This window comes from Colias eurytheme, chromosome 3, assembly GCF_061535395.1.
Source record: "Colias eurytheme isolate Ceu_HAF_F1 chromosome 3, ilColEury1 Martin Lab GWU primary, whole genome shotgun sequence".
NCBI lineage: Eukaryota > Metazoa > Arthropoda > Insecta > Lepidoptera > Pieridae > Colias > Colias eurytheme.
In genome coordinates, this window is record NC_142982.1 from 1,166,022 (window position 1) to 1,183,475 (window position 17,454).

General features: G+C 33.7%; 3 protein-coding genes across 3 annotated transcripts; 2 read left to right on the forward strand and 1 right to left on the reverse strand.

Moving 5' to 3' along the window:
- Positions 1 to 372: 372 nt before the first annotated feature.
- Positions 373 to 9,098, reverse strand: LOC149909317 (folylpolyglutamate synthase, mitochondrial-like). Its single transcript, XM_090119229.1, has 8 exons — positions 8,740 to 9,098; positions 8,188 to 8,268; positions 7,849 to 7,956; positions 7,163 to 7,342; positions 6,689 to 6,825; positions 5,614 to 5,794; positions 3,309 to 3,652; positions 373 to 818 (listed from the first exon to the last, which is right to left on the reverse strand). Exons 1-8 carry the CDS (start codon positions 8,815 to 8,817, stop codon positions 452 to 454), a joined length of 1,476 nt encoding a protein of 491 aa, XP_089975355.1. The 5' UTR covers positions 8,818 to 9,098; the 3' UTR covers positions 373 to 451.
- LOC149909318 (putative RNA polymerase II subunit B1 CTD phosphatase RPAP2) lies at positions 979 to 2,967 on the forward strand. The gene has a single exon (XM_090119221.1). The coding sequence runs from the start codon at positions 1,051 to 1,053 to the stop codon at positions 2,848 to 2,850; it is 1,800 nt and encodes a 599-aa protein (XP_089975347.1). The 5' UTR covers positions 979 to 1,050; the 3' UTR covers positions 2,851 to 2,967.
- A 370-nt stretch (positions 9,099 to 9,468) lies between the features above and the next one.
- LOC149909319 (adenylate kinase 8-like) lies at positions 9,469 to 17,433 on the forward strand. Its single transcript, XM_090119248.1, has 12 exons — positions 9,469 to 9,561; positions 9,644 to 9,779; positions 10,256 to 10,341; positions 10,772 to 10,877; positions 11,202 to 11,386; positions 11,915 to 12,128; positions 12,485 to 12,609; positions 12,868 to 12,959; positions 13,908 to 13,981; positions 14,203 to 14,276; positions 16,847 to 16,934; positions 17,285 to 17,433. The coding sequence occupies exons 1-12, from the start codon at positions 9,469 to 9,471 to the stop codon at positions 17,377 to 17,379; spliced, it is 1,368 nt and encodes a 455-aa protein (XP_089975374.1). The 3' UTR covers positions 17,380 to 17,433.
- The last annotated feature ends 21 nt before the right edge of the window (positions 17,434 to 17,454 follow it).

Genomic DNA, 17,454 nt, shown 5'->3' on the forward strand with positions numbered 1-17,454 from the left:
AATTTGGCTGTGGCAACTCAGTACTGCCAGTGTTCGGAGGAAAATGATTATTTTTAATGAAAGCCAGATTTTATACAGTATGCCATTAATCTGCTAATTTCCGCTTATTAATAAGAGTAACGTTTTTTTATTATATGACTTTTCTCATCAATTGGTATAGAGCCAAAAAGAAATTCCCAGCTTACACGGCTCAAGTCACGCTTAACACAAAGATCAACAGCTAGTAGTCCTTAGAGATAATCGCTCAGTGATACAAAATATGTGAAATACATATAGGTACCCCACAAGGAGGCACTGAAGTTACTTCACAGCTAAGCTTCACAGCATTTTAGTAAAATTCAAGTTAGTATAAAAAAACACATAATAATTAACATGTTATATATTTTATTAAAAAACGATTACAAATTACAATATACATTTTATTTCATCACAGCTTATCCTTGTTTTTTTATTAATAATTCAAATTAGGTTCAATTATTGATAAAGCAGCACCAACCAAATGAAGTGATCCTGTTATTAAAATAGATTGATTTCTATTTTTATTAATACTTTCCAAAGCGTCTGATACACATTCAAATACATTTATGTCTTTTGAACTGTGATTAAGATTATTCCAAATATCTGCATATTTTTTACATCGGGAAATTAGTTCATTTTGCTCAGTTTTATAGTAATTATCACTTTTATCCGTGGTTTGTTTGTATGCTGATGGTATGACGAATAATGCTGTATCAAAATGCATGTGTGAAAGCGGTTTTAAAAGAATCTCGGCATCACGGTCTCCAGTGGCACTAAATATCAAAATTTTATCTTGATACCTGAAAATAAAATCATCATCAGGAAAAAAGTAGGAAGATATTAATAATTATTATACGCGCCAGTACACGGCAGATAACCTCGTATCTGTTTTCTATAATTATATAAAAAGTTAATTCAGCTGTTCACAATTGACAGCTGCATGAACGTATTAGTGACATTAAAAAGTACAGAAAAAAACAAGTTTTGCATGAGTTTTAATTTATATTAGAAAATAAATAAATAATAAATAAAATGGAAATGGAAGGCAATAAATCAAAGAAAAAGCCAACAAAAATGGAAGAAATGACCAAGGAACAAATACGAAAGGCGATTGTTAAAAAACGGGAATGTAACGCTAAAGCGCAGAATATTGTCGAGAGTTTATTAGAAAAATGCATTAGCGAGGAGTATTTTCTCAAATGTTTACCGGACATTAATCAATCGCACTTAGAAGATATTATAGAAGAGCGATCTATTATACGTCTTTGTGGTTATCCTTTATGTCAGAAAACGATCACGGAACAAGATATACCGAAACAGAAGTACAGAATTTCAGTGAAAACAAACAAAGTATACGATATAACGACACGTAAGAGTTTCTGTAGCAACACATGTTACAAATCTGCTATGTATATAAAGAAACAGATGCTGACCAGTCCGCTGTGGTTCCGTGAGTATGAAGACGTACCAAAGTTTCATTTATTGCCGCTAGACACAGTGGGAAGCTTAGGACAAGAAGTTGATTTAGGTCTAATAGAGAGAATAGATATAAAATCGGAATTAAAATCATTCACTTCAATTAACGACTTCACACATGCTGGACTAAGTGAAATGCAAAACAATGACATAAACTTAGAATGTAGTGCTAATAATGATTATAATGACATGAATGAAAATAGTAAAAAGAAATCTAAGCCAAACCCAGACCTTGAAAATAACTCCAATTCATCTAGCTCCTCAAAAACTGTAGAAACACAAAAAGATTCAAATATAGAGCAAAATTTAACACAAAAATCTCAAAAAAGTATAGCAGAACCAAAATCAGATAAGAAACAAGTAAAACCTGTGCCAAATCCTTTAAATATTGTTGGTGAAATAATAGAAAAGCCTGAGAAAAAAATCGATCCCATCCTGTTAGAGGCACCTACAAATACAAATACAAATAATAATAATACAGATATAAAGAAAGATAAATCCAAATCTCTTGCCTCTAAAATATTATCTAAGAAGCAACCATCAGTAGCAGCAATTACAATTGAGGTAGAGAAATGTTTGGCTGAATGGTTTACACTCGACACCTTGTTGTTCCTATTTGGGGAAGAAAAAGTGAAAGAAATTGTTGCGGACAAAGGAGAATTCATAAAAGAGTACTTGAACAATCATACACAAAGTATCTTCTACAAATCAAACTCATACGACCAATACCAAGCATTGTGCCGTAAACTCAACATGCTGGAATTAGAAGACAAACGGTACGACGCGCAAACATTATCAAAAGAGATGAAACCATTGCCTGATTACACAATGCTGAAAGAGGAAAGCAAAAAAATGCAATTGAAAGTAAAGGCATTCTTTGCTGGTGAAACTGTGATACCTGATGTGGAAAATGTTGAAGTTACCAAGCCTACAGAAGAAGAGGAAGTAACCCAGCTACCGTTAGTAGATAAAAATGCACAGAACGCGTTACGTAGAAGAATCGTTTGCCAACACTTGAATAAAGTTTTACCAGATTTATTAAGATCATTGGGGTTATTAACGTTAAGTATTAGCTCTGATGTCAGATTGCTTGTTAACACATTCCAATTGCAACCGAATAATATAATGTTTAAGCCAATACAGTGGACATTAATCGCCATTGTTTTTATTAAATTGTTGTCGCTAAGGGATGGTCGATTGGAGTACTTATTGAAGCAACCAATGGCATTCCAACACATGCAACTTTTGCTTCTAAGTTATAAGCAAGATGGTGGATATTTGGATAGATTAATATTGTGGTTAACAGATATTGACAGGCTTCTGGACTTTAGTGATAAACAGTTGACTGTTGAATAGTATTTTGTATACTTTTGTGCTCAACGCTACAGCATAGTGAAAAGTTATGAAATTAATTGGACATTTAATTATCTACAGCAATGTTATAAGCTCATAATAAATTTATATTTTTTTCAATAGTTCTTTTATTTGTACTATCATGTATTTAGGTATCACTATTTACGAATGTGTTAAATTCCTAGAGTCAAACTTTCTCTAAATTCATATATGTATAAAAAAAATAATCACATTTTACTTATATTTTTGTGAAGGAAATTAGTTAGATGTTACCCATCTTATAAATTTATTCAGTCTTTATTTTTTAGTTTAAATAAATTAATTGTCAAAACTAATGTTCTAGTGTTAGTGAGTACTGAGAAGTGTTTCTATTCATTTGACATAAAAAAAAATTAATATCTAATATTAAACACCCCAAAATTTATTTGTTCTTGAAATAAGGTCATATTCGTATACCATACCTGCAATTCTCATTAAACCATTTTGCACAAATTTCCATCGACTCCCTTGTATGAGCACCATCTAAGTACACACATCCAAATTCAGTTTCAACCACATGATATCGTCCTGGCCATTTACAATCCCTTAAACCTATAACAGTTTCCTTTGGTAATTTATTTATTAATCCATTGATTTTTACATTATCTGTATATTCACTTTTATTATCTGTGGCTATTCTCATCCACGCATGGGCCAGCTGAATCGCTAAGGACGCGTTTATTCTATATGCGTCTAATTGTATGGAATGACGGAGGCCATTTTGAAATGTATATGTGTTGTATTCTGGCACCACTGTTAGAGGACACTGAAAAGAATAACTTGTTTATTTATGAAATTACATAACATTTATTATTTAAATTTTCATTTCCAAGCTTAGATCATTAAGTAATGGATGGAGCACGCTGGCAAATGTTCTAACTAAACTTTCTGCCGGTTTTGGTGCGGGGAGGGTAACTCACACTTTGAAACACAATCACACATTCACAAAAATAATTTGTGTCTTTACAAACTCAAACTATTACAAAATGGACAGACTAGCATGTTTTTGCACACATACATCGATTACACAGAAAAATCTCTATACATATACGTAATAATACAATCGCTCTAAAGGGATGTAACCATATCGATATTACAAAAATAATAATTTTGTTGAAATTAGATATAACATTAATATTATATTCATAAAAAATACTACACAGGTCATTTGTAACGTTTTCATCATTATTATATGCATACGAAAAAACAATAAAACGCCATTTTATTTGTATTTGAATATGTATTTATTCAACACATCACATATTATATTCAATAAAATAAATATCGGTCCAGAAATTATTATTATTTCTGTACCGAGGTGTCCATTCTGATTTTCTCCCACAGCATTCAATCCACCTTAGCCTTAAAGCAGGATTTTTTGTAAATCTGAAATATACGCAATATTCGTACATACATATAAACAAAGTAGCTGCTCCGCGCGGTTTCACCCTCGTGGCTCCACTCCTGTTGGTCGTAGCGTGATGATATATACCTTCCTCGATAAATGGGCTATCTAACACCGAAAGAATTTTTCAAATCGGACCAGTAGTTCCCGAGAATAGCGCGTTCAAACAAACAAACAAACTCTTCAGCTTTATAATATTAGTATAGATTACATAATAGAAAGGTTACAAGATTAACATTACAAAAAAAACGGCTAAATGCGAGTCGGACTCGCGCACCAAGGGTTCCGTACCATTAAAATGCTCTGCCAGTAACCGAGCGTAAATTTTAATAAATATATACAAGACTTACAAAATAAACATTATACTCCTTTTTATGCAGTTGTGTAAAATTTTAATATAATAAAGATTAATTCTCATCTCATTTCAAATTATACTTAGAAAAATATTTTTTTATCGACGTTCAAGTTAAAAGCAGTCCGTCACTAAGAAAGTCGTAAAAATTTACGACCTTTTAAGCGACGAGTTTTTAAATTCAACTCTATCACTAAGTTCATAAAGATTAAATTTGAATTTCTCTTCAAGATAGTCTCGCTACATCACTTTATAGTCTCGTGGGGAGTGCGGTTCAATATCGCGTTCTAAATTCAACTTTATCGCTTAGTTCATAAAGATTAAATTTGTATATTTTCTCTTCAAGATAGTCTCGCTACATCGCTTTATAGTCTCGTGGGGAATGCGGTTCAATATCGCGTTTTAAATTCAACTTTATCTCTTAGTTCATAAAGATTAAATTTGTATATTTTCTTTCCATGATAGTCTCGTGAGGCCGCATCAATGATCGAGTACACACATGACTCGATTATTTGTCTTGATCATATCGCTAAACGATACATCGACGATTATTAGAAATTGCATTTAATTAGAAATGTACGTTAAAAAAATAAAAAAATATACACAAATGAAAGGTTATTCCATCTTTTTTAATATTCGACATGTTTGAATTGCTTCTGCAAGACTTGACAGTGCAAAACGGCATTTTTAGCGGAGCACTCGCAGACGTCCTTTCGATGTTTTACGAATACGCAGAGTGTTCGTAATCGATTACGCAAATAGTTTTTATGAAAGCATAAGATTTTTCGATTCGAATAATCTTATACCTCGGCAAAAGGGGAAACGCCTGCGTGTGTTATCCATTACTTAATGATCTAAGTTTCCAAGCCAAACCCTACATTTCCTTTGCAGCATACCCAGAGTATTTGGGAAAAATTTTACGACGAAAAAGATTTGTTATATAAACCAGATATAAAGATAGAATACATACTTTAACATCAGAAGCCACTCTTTTCAAAACTTCCATAGCCTCTTGTGGTTGTTGTACAGTATACGCCACGCAGTCAGGCTTCATTATACCGGCTTTTGCTGAAGCAATTTCCGGCAAAGTGTTTCCCAATATTGACGTATGATCTAGGCCTAAAGCTGTTATGCCGGCTACTGGGACTTTTCTAAAATCAATGAGAATTCAAGGATTATTAAGATTATGTTTAGTTAAATTTCTATTGTGGAGTAACTTTAAGCAATCCATAATCCTACATAATTTAATAGAAAATTTTTGAGGCATAGTAAAACCACAGTATTACCATTATTTCCTACAGTAGTGCGACGAATGTACTTGTGCAGAGAAACGGAGGGGAACTGGCGGGGGTCGGGCGACGCGGGCCGCGTAAAGCAAACACGCTTAGTTTGCTTTACCTAGCGCGAAAGGATGACGCAGTCGTATTTTTTGTGTAATAATTTTATTATACATAGGTACTTACATATTCTATTATGGCGCGCACAAACTGTTCGGTTTACGGATGTAAATCTACATTGAAATCCCAGAAGGAAACAATATTTCAGAAAGATTGTATTAATTGTATCTGTTGAATTAAAATCAAAGCTATGTATATATGTTGTCCTCATTATTTTCTAATCAGATTGTACATCCCAATGCGAATGCATTACTTAGTTAAATGTTATAATATACAATTAAGAACATCCAAAAATAAAGTGTCCACGTAAATAATATTTAGCAGTGCAATATCTGTAATTATATATTTATGAACAAATAATTACATCAGATTTAATAATCGCAATTATTTTGAATGTACATATGAATAAAGATTTCATCATAATATTAATAATCACAATTGTTTTATTTCCCATTTGTTGCAACCCTAGCGTATTTTCGTGTGGCAGCGTCATTACCTACGCTGGCGGCGGCATCGCGCGACATCAAAGGCGATTCCTTACTGTAGGAAATAATGGTAATACTGTGGTAAAACAGTCAACGATTAACTGCACTTTACTGCGAATTGAGAAGGAAACTACAATTCAATAAATCTATTTTGCTGCATTACCTTAAAACATTTGTATAGTCCACAATGCCGCCAATTCCAACTTCAATTATAGCGACATCTACATTTTCTTGAATGAAAACATTAAAAGCCATCACTGTCAGGAAGGCAAAGTATTTTGGCATATCACCCTCATACTTCTGAAAGAAAAAACATTGTTAAAATATCGATAGACCTACTATTCGTTCTGTTAACTGAGCTATACTACATATTATAAGTAAAAAAGTGTAAATACGTTGGAATGGCATGTCGAAACTGGCTAAATAGCTACAATTTACATCAGTTGTCTCTTTCTCGCTCCCAAAAGTTGAATCATGCCATGCGTTAGTGTGCCTTTTTGACGATCAAATCAAATGTTGTGTTGGTAAACTATACCTTTTTACTTATAATATCATTGGATACCACTTAACATGTATTCCTTTAAATAAGAACATAAAAGATCACTTAGAACTAATTTAATTATAGAATAAATCAAACCTGTGTCTTATGCAAAGCGTCATATACTTTATGAAAGTGTTGTGCAAACAGTTCTTCAGAGAGTGGTCGTCCGGCGAGTCTTATCCGTTCCCTTACAGCTATGAGATGTGGAGATGAATAAAACCCTGTGCGGTAGCCGTGCGATCGGAGGATGGACTCGCACATTGCACTTGTTGACCCCTAAGTAATTAAAAAGGAGAGTTGATAAATTATGAGAGCAATCTAAAAAAAAATTAAATCAAAGAGCTAGCGCGCAAGAGCAACTTTTGTCTTCACAACTATTTTGTCTCTCCCATCAACTTTATGGGGAGTTGCGTCGCTACGTGCGCGCACTTTCTTACTAGCCCATGGAGGTGATGGGAGAGACAAAATAGTTGCAGAGACAAAATTTGCTCTTGCGCGCTAGCTCTTATTGTTTGTCTCTTTAGACAGATTGTTTAGAATGTTTTTTAAACTAAGACAGATTGTTTCAAAATTAACATCTTAGTCTAAATTTTAGCAAAATTAGAAATTATGCAAAAACTTTTAAGTTCTAGCGACCAACATTCAGAGTTCAGTAAGATATACATATGTTTTATACAAGAAAAAAAAGCAAGTTACAGCTAGGAGCAAAGATTTTATAGTTATTAATATCAAAATATGAAATTAAAATAAAATCTATACATACTTGTAGTTTGTATTCTTACCTTTCCTTTAGTGCCAGCAACATGTATAACAGATAATTTATCGAGTGTTGTAAGTGGGACTCCTGTTCTTGCTAAATATTTCTCCATTTCTTCCAAATTTGTGCATTTCTATAAAAATATATATTGGCTATTATTATATACTTATATGGCTATATATTTTTATTATTATATAATTAGTATAACCAAGTACTTAGATACATTAATTATTATCAACTGTATAGTATTCAATAATAATTATAAGTTAACACAGAGATAATAGTATGCTACAATCATATTACTGAGAAATAAATTATTTGTTTATTTCTAGAATTTCAAACAGAATAGAGAATAAGTACTTACTTGTCCAGTTTTAATGTCTTTTCGTATTTGTTCTATTGTAGCCTTGTTTGATTGTAAGGAGTTTAATTTATGGACAGCATCCTGTAACAGAGAAATAAACGACATTGTAAAAAAAAAAATAATTCGGACCAATTTCATCTATTTTGTAAAGAGTTGAAATAAATTATTACAAAATATTGAGTAAGGTTGTGCATGAAGGAAGTTATTTCAATTGCAGAAGCACAGTATCAATTACCTTCCAGTTTAATTAACTGAAACACAATGCAATACATACATAATTGTTAGGTTGGTGTTTTAAAAACTGGTTAGGTACTTCACATGACTAAATATGAAAATTTAATAATTTGGCAGTGTTTATATATTAAATTTATTTATGTAATGACTATCAGAGTTAAAAATTAACGTATTTTAAAATGAAACAATTACCAAGAAGGTCAAAATTTACAGGAAAAGAGAAGGATACAGAATAATGTCTGGTCCATATTATTTCTTTAACTTCGAAAAAAACTTGTTTGATTGCATAAATAAATGTATTTAAATGTGTACACTCACCTCGTACGAAAAATTGTTAGAAAACATCCTTGTTGCTACTTTATACACTAAACTACGACGTAAACCGATGCTAGTCATCGGCACACTAATAGGAAATAAACTAGTCAATTCACAGTTACTTAATTATTGACCTAAGTTCCATACCGAAGATTGTCGTAAAAAACTCAATCACTGTTCGTCCGAACATCGTAAAATGAGTGATGTTTGTTATCAATGAATTGTTATGACATCTGACCCATTATTACGGCATGCATTGAGAAACCTAAAGAAACGAGTAATTACTGCTTATTTTTATGAATTAGTTCAGCACCAAGTGTATGCGTGATTAAATAAAAACATAACCACATTTTTTTGACATTGACACTTTAATGACAAAAACAGCTGATTATCATTAGGGTGTCCCCTTTTTGATGTAGGTACTGGGAATAATTTCGTACTCTTTACTTTCTTGTGCACACCTTGTGCACTATCTAAATAACGACGTGGGTCTTTTGAATTGTGGTTGAATTTAACTAAATTCAATACAATAAATGTGTTAATTGGACATACAATTTGTAATACTATATGCACCATTCAAATAAAAATGTTGAATTAAAGGAACCTCCATCGTTTTTGGAAATATCCAAAGATATCAATCAATAATCAATGTGTCAAGAGAAAACTGAATTATAGTTTGTTGTTATTCAGCGAATATTTGATTTACAAAAGTAATTTTTTAATTAGCTAAAAATGACTGAAACAGATGCTACAAGGAGACCTCTCCAAATGCCTGAAACTTTTCTACCATACCTTGAAAAACATAGAATATACAAATTATTCAAAGCAAGTCGAATATTCAGTTTTCATATTTGCTATATAATAATTTAAGGTGTTTTTAATCTTTCGTAACAATATTTTTTTAAAGGATATGGTCAGAGATTTAGTGATACATTTACCAAAAGATCATTTGAAGCACATGAAAGTATTTGTGGGGCGTCACTTGCACAGTACTAAGGACGTCGACAGGGTAATATTTTTGGTTTCCCCGGAACTTAAAATAGGTGAGGTTTTAGATACTTAATAATTTATTTTATTTTGTGAATGTGTTATTACGCGTTGACTTCGTTTATTCGTATAAAAATAACTAAGTACCTGTGAATTAATTGTTTAATAGTCTCGGGTCTCCATAAGTTTTGAACCCAGGAGCTCTGCGCGCTTATCACTGCATCAAAAACGCAATGATATCGAACTCGTATTCGGGTACAACTATTATTATCTAAATAATGCTTTTACAATCCGTCTCTTTCTCCTGATACCTGACTCCAAGTAATACTCTGGCTCAAGGCTCTTAGTTACTCATAAAATCTTATGGCCATAAATGATAACTTATTGTATTGTAAGTCGGCAGCGCAGTCCGCAGTATTTGTATTTTTATGTTCCTGCAAAATTTTATGAGCATTGTTTTCTGACTGACATATTAAGCTAAAATGTTTAACTAAGCTACTTTGCAGTAAAATCGTGATTTCCATATTTCCAGATATAAACAGACTAGTTCGAGAAATGTTAAAAGATTTGGGCATAATTGTAATCAGTCGCCGATGCGTAATGGATCGCTACGAGAAGGTAATCAACAACTTAGTTTATGTACAATTTTAAATTAATAATAATTCGATTCATCCACTCTCCAATCTCATCTTAACGATAAAACCAAATACAAAAGTATATTTTGTATCAAACAATTTTGGCAATAATTTTCAGGATCGTCACAACATTGGGCTCTTAATTTATTGACTGTCAAAAATAAAATTAATTGTATTGCAATACAAACAATTAGGTACCTACATGGTACCTACTCAATGTTTAGGCATTGTTCCATTAGGATTCTTGATAATTGTCCATTCCACACAGTACATAGTACCTACTTGTGTATAAGTGTATTCAATGAAATTATAGAACATATAAAACGTATCTGACAGCAGTTTTACTCTTATAGAATAGCGAGTATCGAGGTAACAATTAAAAAGATAAGAAATAAAAGATAATCACGTTCTAGCACGATAACTACGTGCCTGGGTGCATTTCACCAGAGCTGATGTCAGAAGTTACGAAAACTCTGACTCTGAAAGACCCTGTGCCGCAATCCGGTTGGCTGATGTTTGGTATGACAACATGATCAGCATTTTCAAAAATGAAATATTCTTGTAAATTTTTGTTGATGTACATATTAATTTTTCATCTACGATCCTAACATGATTATTAATACATATATGTACTACAAGTGTAATACTGTTGAAATAGACATAATTAGTATTTTGAGCAGAAATCTTACATATAACGTAATAAATGGGTAGCCTTACTATAATCTGATTGGATTTTTTTTATCTAGGTATTAATTAAACTTTACATGGTATTTTTAAACCTATTTTACGCTTCCGGAAATGTGCTATAAGGATAATAGTAAAGTTCCAAGTTGCGTCAACTAGATCACCCCTGCACGGTCCGTGAAGCGCAGTGCCTGCAGCAAGATGGCGTCTTGCCAACTGTGACGTTGGTGCTGACACCTCCACCGCCAGTGGCGCCGCCCACTGTGGACCCGTGGACCCCAGCACGGTCCTTCTTCCAGCAGGACTTTGAGGGGCTGAAGTTTGTGTACAAGTCCACGTTAAAGGTTTTGACATGTCATTCACGTCCTGTGTGTGTAGAGATTCCAATGAAAAATGAATTCATTTATTTACTAATATAATAAGGCATTTTAATAAGACCAATTTGATTTTAAATTAAGATTAGCTACGCTTTTGATAAGTTTTAACTTATAATGAGAAATGCATTAGAAACGTAGTTACCTATACCGCATGTTCAATCTATGGTAGGTAATTTTTTTTTAGATTTGTCGATACATTCTCTTTTCTATGATGAGTAGTAGAGTAGTTCATATAAAACCTACCAGCTAACTATCTATCTTTAACATTACATAAAATACACCTATCTTTAACATTACATAAAATGCACATAATAATAAGAAGGCCTAAAATTCAAGATATTTGAATGAACCTACAACTTACAAGTCAAACAAAAAGAACGTTAACAAGCATGTTGCATTTAAAAATGTCAAATTAAAACTATCAGCAGCTTCATACTTTTTATATTTTCCTCTTTTATTTAAATAATTGCTTACGCTCCCAGTTCTCACCCACAGGAAGTGTACATAGAACAAGACGACGATCACGAAAAGTGCGCAATGAAGTGTTTCAACGCGATCCGAGCGTGCGCGTCCGGGGCGCAGGGGCCCGGGCAGGGAGTGCACGCTAGCGGGGCCCCGGGCGTGTACCGCGTGTTACTGATTGGGCCCCGGGGCTCCGGCCGGCGCACGCAGGCTATGGCCGCCGCTAAGCAGTTTGATTTGGTTTATTGTGCGTTGTGTTTTATGAGTAAACTTTTTATCACCATCCCTCTTTCCTCCTAGAGTAATATGCACGATAGTGGGGCCCCGGAGGTTTACCGCGTAGCGTTGTTCAGCCTTTTTAATGAACTACCTACTGAAAAGATGCACGAGATTTTAGGCTGATAGTTTTATTGTACGGTAGGCATTTTTTTGGACCATTATAATCACCGCAAATAAGTTTGATCTAGTTTTTATTATACGTGAAAGGTTTGCTCTCATTTTACCGAATCTAAGTAGTTGAGTTAAAAGCATTGTTGCAATAAATTAAGCAAACAAAACTAAGTAACGGATCTATTAAAATATTCTAATGGTATAAATATTTAGTGGAATTCGGAATGCTCTTCAACGAGGCGAAAATGAAGAACGATGATATCGGCAAGAAACTCCGCAGTATCGGATGCAGTGTAGAGATGCGAGCTGATATCGTAAGACGACGTATCGCTATGAAGGTGATTGACAGCAGTGAATTTCTGTAGTTATTTGTCACAAAGGATAGCGTGGAGCTGGCAATCATGATAGTGTTTAGGGCCAATGATTATGATAGGCCGTCATAGTAGGTGTTTATTCAGAATCTCCGTCATGTCATTTATTGGGCCAACGCTGCTAGATCTTATACCTTTATTCTGATATATGTAGTTATTAGATAATAGCGTGGTTGACTCATTGAGGTTGATGGTAGGGGATTTTTTAAGTTACTTTCTTTACAGGATTGCATTGACCACGGTTGGATTCTCACCGGATATCCAGCTTCTGGCGTTGACTTCGAGCTACTTGACATGATGCCGACTCCGCCTAATCGGTTATTATTAATTATTCAACTTTAAACCTCGTCGTCTTAATAACAATCTAATAATAATAAAAAGATGTTCATATACAGAAAGAGGCTTCACACATCGAAGTTAATTACCATACTGTCACTATAAATAAGCTATGAAACTTATTGCATATTATTTCACCAGCAGTAAGCTGATTTTACTTCTTTATCCCGCGGGGCCAACCATAGTACATTCGGGGCAACAAACGACAAACACACAATAACGTTACCATTTAGGTATCGGTCAGTCGGGATACAGTGATTTTCCCATAACTTTCAAATATGTAAACTGTATTGGACATTGGTTATCTCAGAAACTTGAAACATGAACGATCTTATTGCTGTGGCTAAGTTGGTTTCAGTAAGGTCTATACAGATACTTTCTAAGTGAAAGCTGATCTAGAAATACAATTAAACATGCTCGGAGATAAATTTTCGCAAGTTACATAAATAAAACTTTAGTTACTTAATTGACGTTTTTTATAAAAAATTCGATAACGAAATACTTATACCGACTCTAACCCTAACGGTAACGTTGTAGGCTAATAATAGCAATAGTTCATTGATCTCTAGTTTTGAGTTATTTCTAATTGAATACCATCGAAATTCAATTTAGATTTCAGAACCAAAAGCAATACCTATGGTTATTACGATGATGTTCAGCGCCGGGACGTATAACTGTCGATCGGCATATAATCGGTGACCGCTGTTCATGGTATCATATTTTTAGAGATATTACCTATTCATAGGAGAGCTGGAGAGAATAGATAAGATATAAAAACAGATCTTAATACATATTAAAAATGAAACTCGACTATCATGTGTGCTGCATGCGCGTTTTTATTTATATTATAATGTGTTTCACAGTGAAAGTGTTCTTGCGCCCTGCATATAAAATTTGTACTATATTTTATTGAATGAATTTATTTTCAGCGTAATATTTCTAAATGTTGATTGGAATACCTGTAAAGCTCGGGCAACAGCGCGTGGTGTGGACTGGTGTACAGGTATAAACGCCTCTATACATTTAAATATGTTTTCCTATGCAAAAAATGAGCTAGTTACCAGAAAACAGTTTTCATATGACTAAAGAGAATGGTAAAATACTTTCACATAATAATGTCGAATGTTCTAGAATTGAATTCAAACTCAAATGTTACATTTTCTATCGATCATGGTCAAATGAATTTATTCTGTAATGTACATAAGTGAAGTTAAATTCTTTAAGGTCAAGAGCAACCTTTGGGCACAGGCCCACGAGTGCTGCCCCGGCCTGCTGATGCCGAACAGCTTGATACTGAGGTATAATGCATAGCTTGAATATCTATCTAGCTATCTTATGGTACATTTGTTTGTTTGAATTGAGAATGTGACATTATTTTTATACGGTGGATAACATAACGAAAATTGCAATTATTTATATGTTTTGTAAGTTTGCATTTTAATACCTACGATGAACCTAGATAGGTATCAAATTATTAGAAAAAATAGTTTTCCTGTTAGTAGTCTAGGTATTGTAATTGTACTAAGTGTGGTGATATACCTACTATATAATTTGTAAGTGACTGTAGGTGTGAACATTTTCTTAAACATATTGACTTATTGTGCAGAATGGCAATCAAAAGTAAAATCTATATACCTAGTAGTTTTCCAACGTTTACCACCAAAACCTCATAAAATAATATGATAAATAAACCAAAAATTTAAGATTAATGGAACCTTTAACGTCGTTAGCATGACCTACTAGCCTGGTATCCGGGATACAGTGAGTCAGCTATCCGCACTTTCCGACTACCACAGCTAAATTTTGCTATCATTGCATTGCAGTTTCATTATTTCATCGTCCACTGGGTACTTGTTTAAATTTTACGTCTTTCTGTTATAACCTTTATAACTTATAATATTGTAAACGCAAAAAATTGCAAGTATGATGATGTATCATGTAGGTATGTTTGTTACTTTTTAACGCAAATACCTACCACTTTACAGATGTTGATGAAAATTATTGTACCTACTTGTAAATATAGCCGTTTGTACCAAGCTATAGAAATATTTTCTACTGGTTCGTCTGCGGGTGAAACCGCGTGGCACATTTCGTTTGAATATTATTTAGAAATAAGAATACTGAATCGGATACATCAAATTGCTTCCACCAGTTCCACCTGCGCAGTTAATAAAATACATTTCTGTGATTTTTTTGACATGATGGAACAATTTAAGATCCAGGGGCGTAGCTACCGCCGTATTAATTATGCGGGGCCCCAAGGCTAAAGGGGCCCCAAAACATATCTATTCTAATATTTCTTTCATAATTTAGATTCTAGATAAAATTAATATAGATTCTAAATTAAAACGTTAGATCGCTACTAAAATAACGATGACAACCGGCGTATTAGGTACTTAGTTATTACTTTCACGTAATAGCAGTACCAGTACGGTTAGGTTTTTGGTTACAACGGTTATTCAACCCAATGACACGTTTACTAGGTCATAGTACATCACACATGCATGCTAAAAAGCACACAGCTAAGTTAATAATAAAATCAGTTGATAATATTAAGACCGCGTAAAATGAGTTTTATAGTAAACATTTTCATCATGATTTTGCATGGTTTCATTGTACATTAAAAAAATGATATATACCTGCTTAGTACTTTATTGTTATGTTATGTATGTATAAATAAATATGTTTGATATAAAAATAGTGCTATGTACGCGCCGCGCGTATAGTAACTTCATATTTTTAACTACCTAGGTAAGGTTGGGTCGCCTAAGATCGGACGCATATGCCGAAAATTTTATACGTACTGTATTTTTTATTTTATTTCTCATGATTCGATGTCGTTTTTCTGTTGCGGTCAACTGTAAATTGATGACAAGAAAATATTGTTTAACCCCTAATTTTTTGGTTTGCGTAGATGCTATCTATCTAAGCAAATTTAGAGCCTAAAAAGCAGACTTTTTTCGACTTACCATAGTGAAGAAAATAACAGTTCGGCCGAAGATCGGACTATGTAGTATCTTCACTTCTATGCGTTTAATAATAATGTTAACATTAGGAAAACATCCGGACTTACGTCCATACATTGAGCATCAATGATTGAGTCAGGAAATTCCTCAAAAAATTTGACAAAGAAGTTTTTTTTTTTATTGCGTTTTTTTAGTCCGGTCTTCCCTCCTCATCCTAATTAAGTTTCTCAAACTTTTATCCTCCGTGTTCTAGGACTAAATAATGAAAATGTACCTAAGGTCTGATAGTCATAGCGTCATTGGATAGTTAAATATATTAAAAGTTAATAATTATTGCGCATTATTGCATAAGGCGCAGTCAAGAGCTAAACTTCGGTCCGATCTTCGGCATTGGGAGGGAAGATCGGATCTTGGGTTGTGAACGTCCTAGGCGTAATCAAAGTATACAGATGGAAAGAGGATTCGCTAATTCTGCCCCAAAATAATTAATTACATTATTTCAATGAAAGCACTCTCCACAATGAGCCATCAAAATTTTGTAGGTAAGATCGGATCGACGATTTTCGCCACAAAATACACCTTTTCTGCTGAATCACCTGTGTACACGTCCCGTCTGGTCGCTGGCCGGCCGCAGAGTGAAGAGAGGGGCAGAACAAAATGGCGGATCTAGTAGTGTTGGTAGCAGTAGAGAATATTGCCTAGTTTGCGAGTTATTCCATGCATCCGATCTTATGTCACATCCGATCTTAGGCGACCCAACCTTACCTACCAAGTCTGTTTTTCGTTTTCTTGCTTGAACCGTTACGCGCTGAACGGTATTAATTTTCGGTAGATGGAAACTTATTATTGGTAAAAAAGAGCGAAACCGCGAAATCTATAAAACAGACAATTTTCTCTTACAGTTAGATACGTTCTTCACTGAATCGCTGGCTGAGCTACGAGCTGCGGCTGGTATAACTGCAGTAGAAGTGGACGGAAATGATCAAATCGGTAGTTTTATCTTGATATCAGTTTTATGCTGTTCTAGTTTTCTTTCCTTCTTGAATCGGGATAAAAACAATAACTATGTTAGCGACAGTCACAGAGCAGTAATATGCCACAGTGGTTGACCCAGATTTACGAACTCATTGTGTAGGTAGGTAATTAGGTACCTATTTAAAACAATTAACACAGGTCAATGAACTACATGGTCAAAGTCAAATTGCTCATCATTATCGAGGTTCCTCATTACATAATGTGAATTTTATTGAGCGTGATAAATATTTTTCAAAAGATTGCCATAATATAATTACCGTGGTGGGTAAAAGATATTTTTAATTTGATTTACAATTGTTTTCCAGATCAAGTTCAAGTGAGGATTCAAGCAGCTATAATGGCATCGCCATCTTTCAATATCGAATATTGCTCTCAATTACGAAATGTATGCGGGGACTAACAGTGCTACATAGTTTTATAATATTTGTGTTGCTACTATCTTTAATTTATTTAACCTTGGTTTTAAAATGATTGC

Excerpts from the sequence above, each read along its gene's own strand:
- LOC149909318 (XM_090119221.1), top strand. The coding sequence starts at position 1,051 with ATGGAAATGGAAGGCAATAAATCAAAGAAAAAGCCAACAAAAATGGAA.
- LOC149909317 (XM_090119229.1), bottom strand. The coding sequence starts at position 8,817 with ATGACTAGCATCGGTTTACGTCGTAGTTTAGTGTATAAAGTAGCAACA. Across the intron at positions 8,269-8,739 it reads CTAACAATTTTTCGTACGAG|GATGCTGTCCATAAATTAAA; the intron begins GTGAGTGTACAC and ends TCTCTGTTACAG. Across the intron at positions 3,653-5,613 it reads GAGTGGCTTCTGATGTTAAA|TGTCCTCTAACAGTGGTGCC; the intron begins GTATGTATTCTA and ends TATTCTTTTCAG.
- LOC149909319 (XM_090119248.1), top strand. The coding sequence starts at position 9,469 with ATGACTGAAACAGATGCTACAAGGAGACCTCTCCAAATGCCTGAAACT. Across the intron at positions 10,878-11,201 it reads ATCCGGTTGGCTGATGTTTG|ATCACCCCTGCACGGTCCGT; the intron begins GTATGACAACAT and ends TGCGTCAACTAG. Across the intron at positions 16,935-17,284 it reads GGACGGAAATGATCAAATCG|ATCAAGTTCAAGTGAGGATT; the intron begins GTAGTTTTATCT and ends ATTGTTTTCCAG.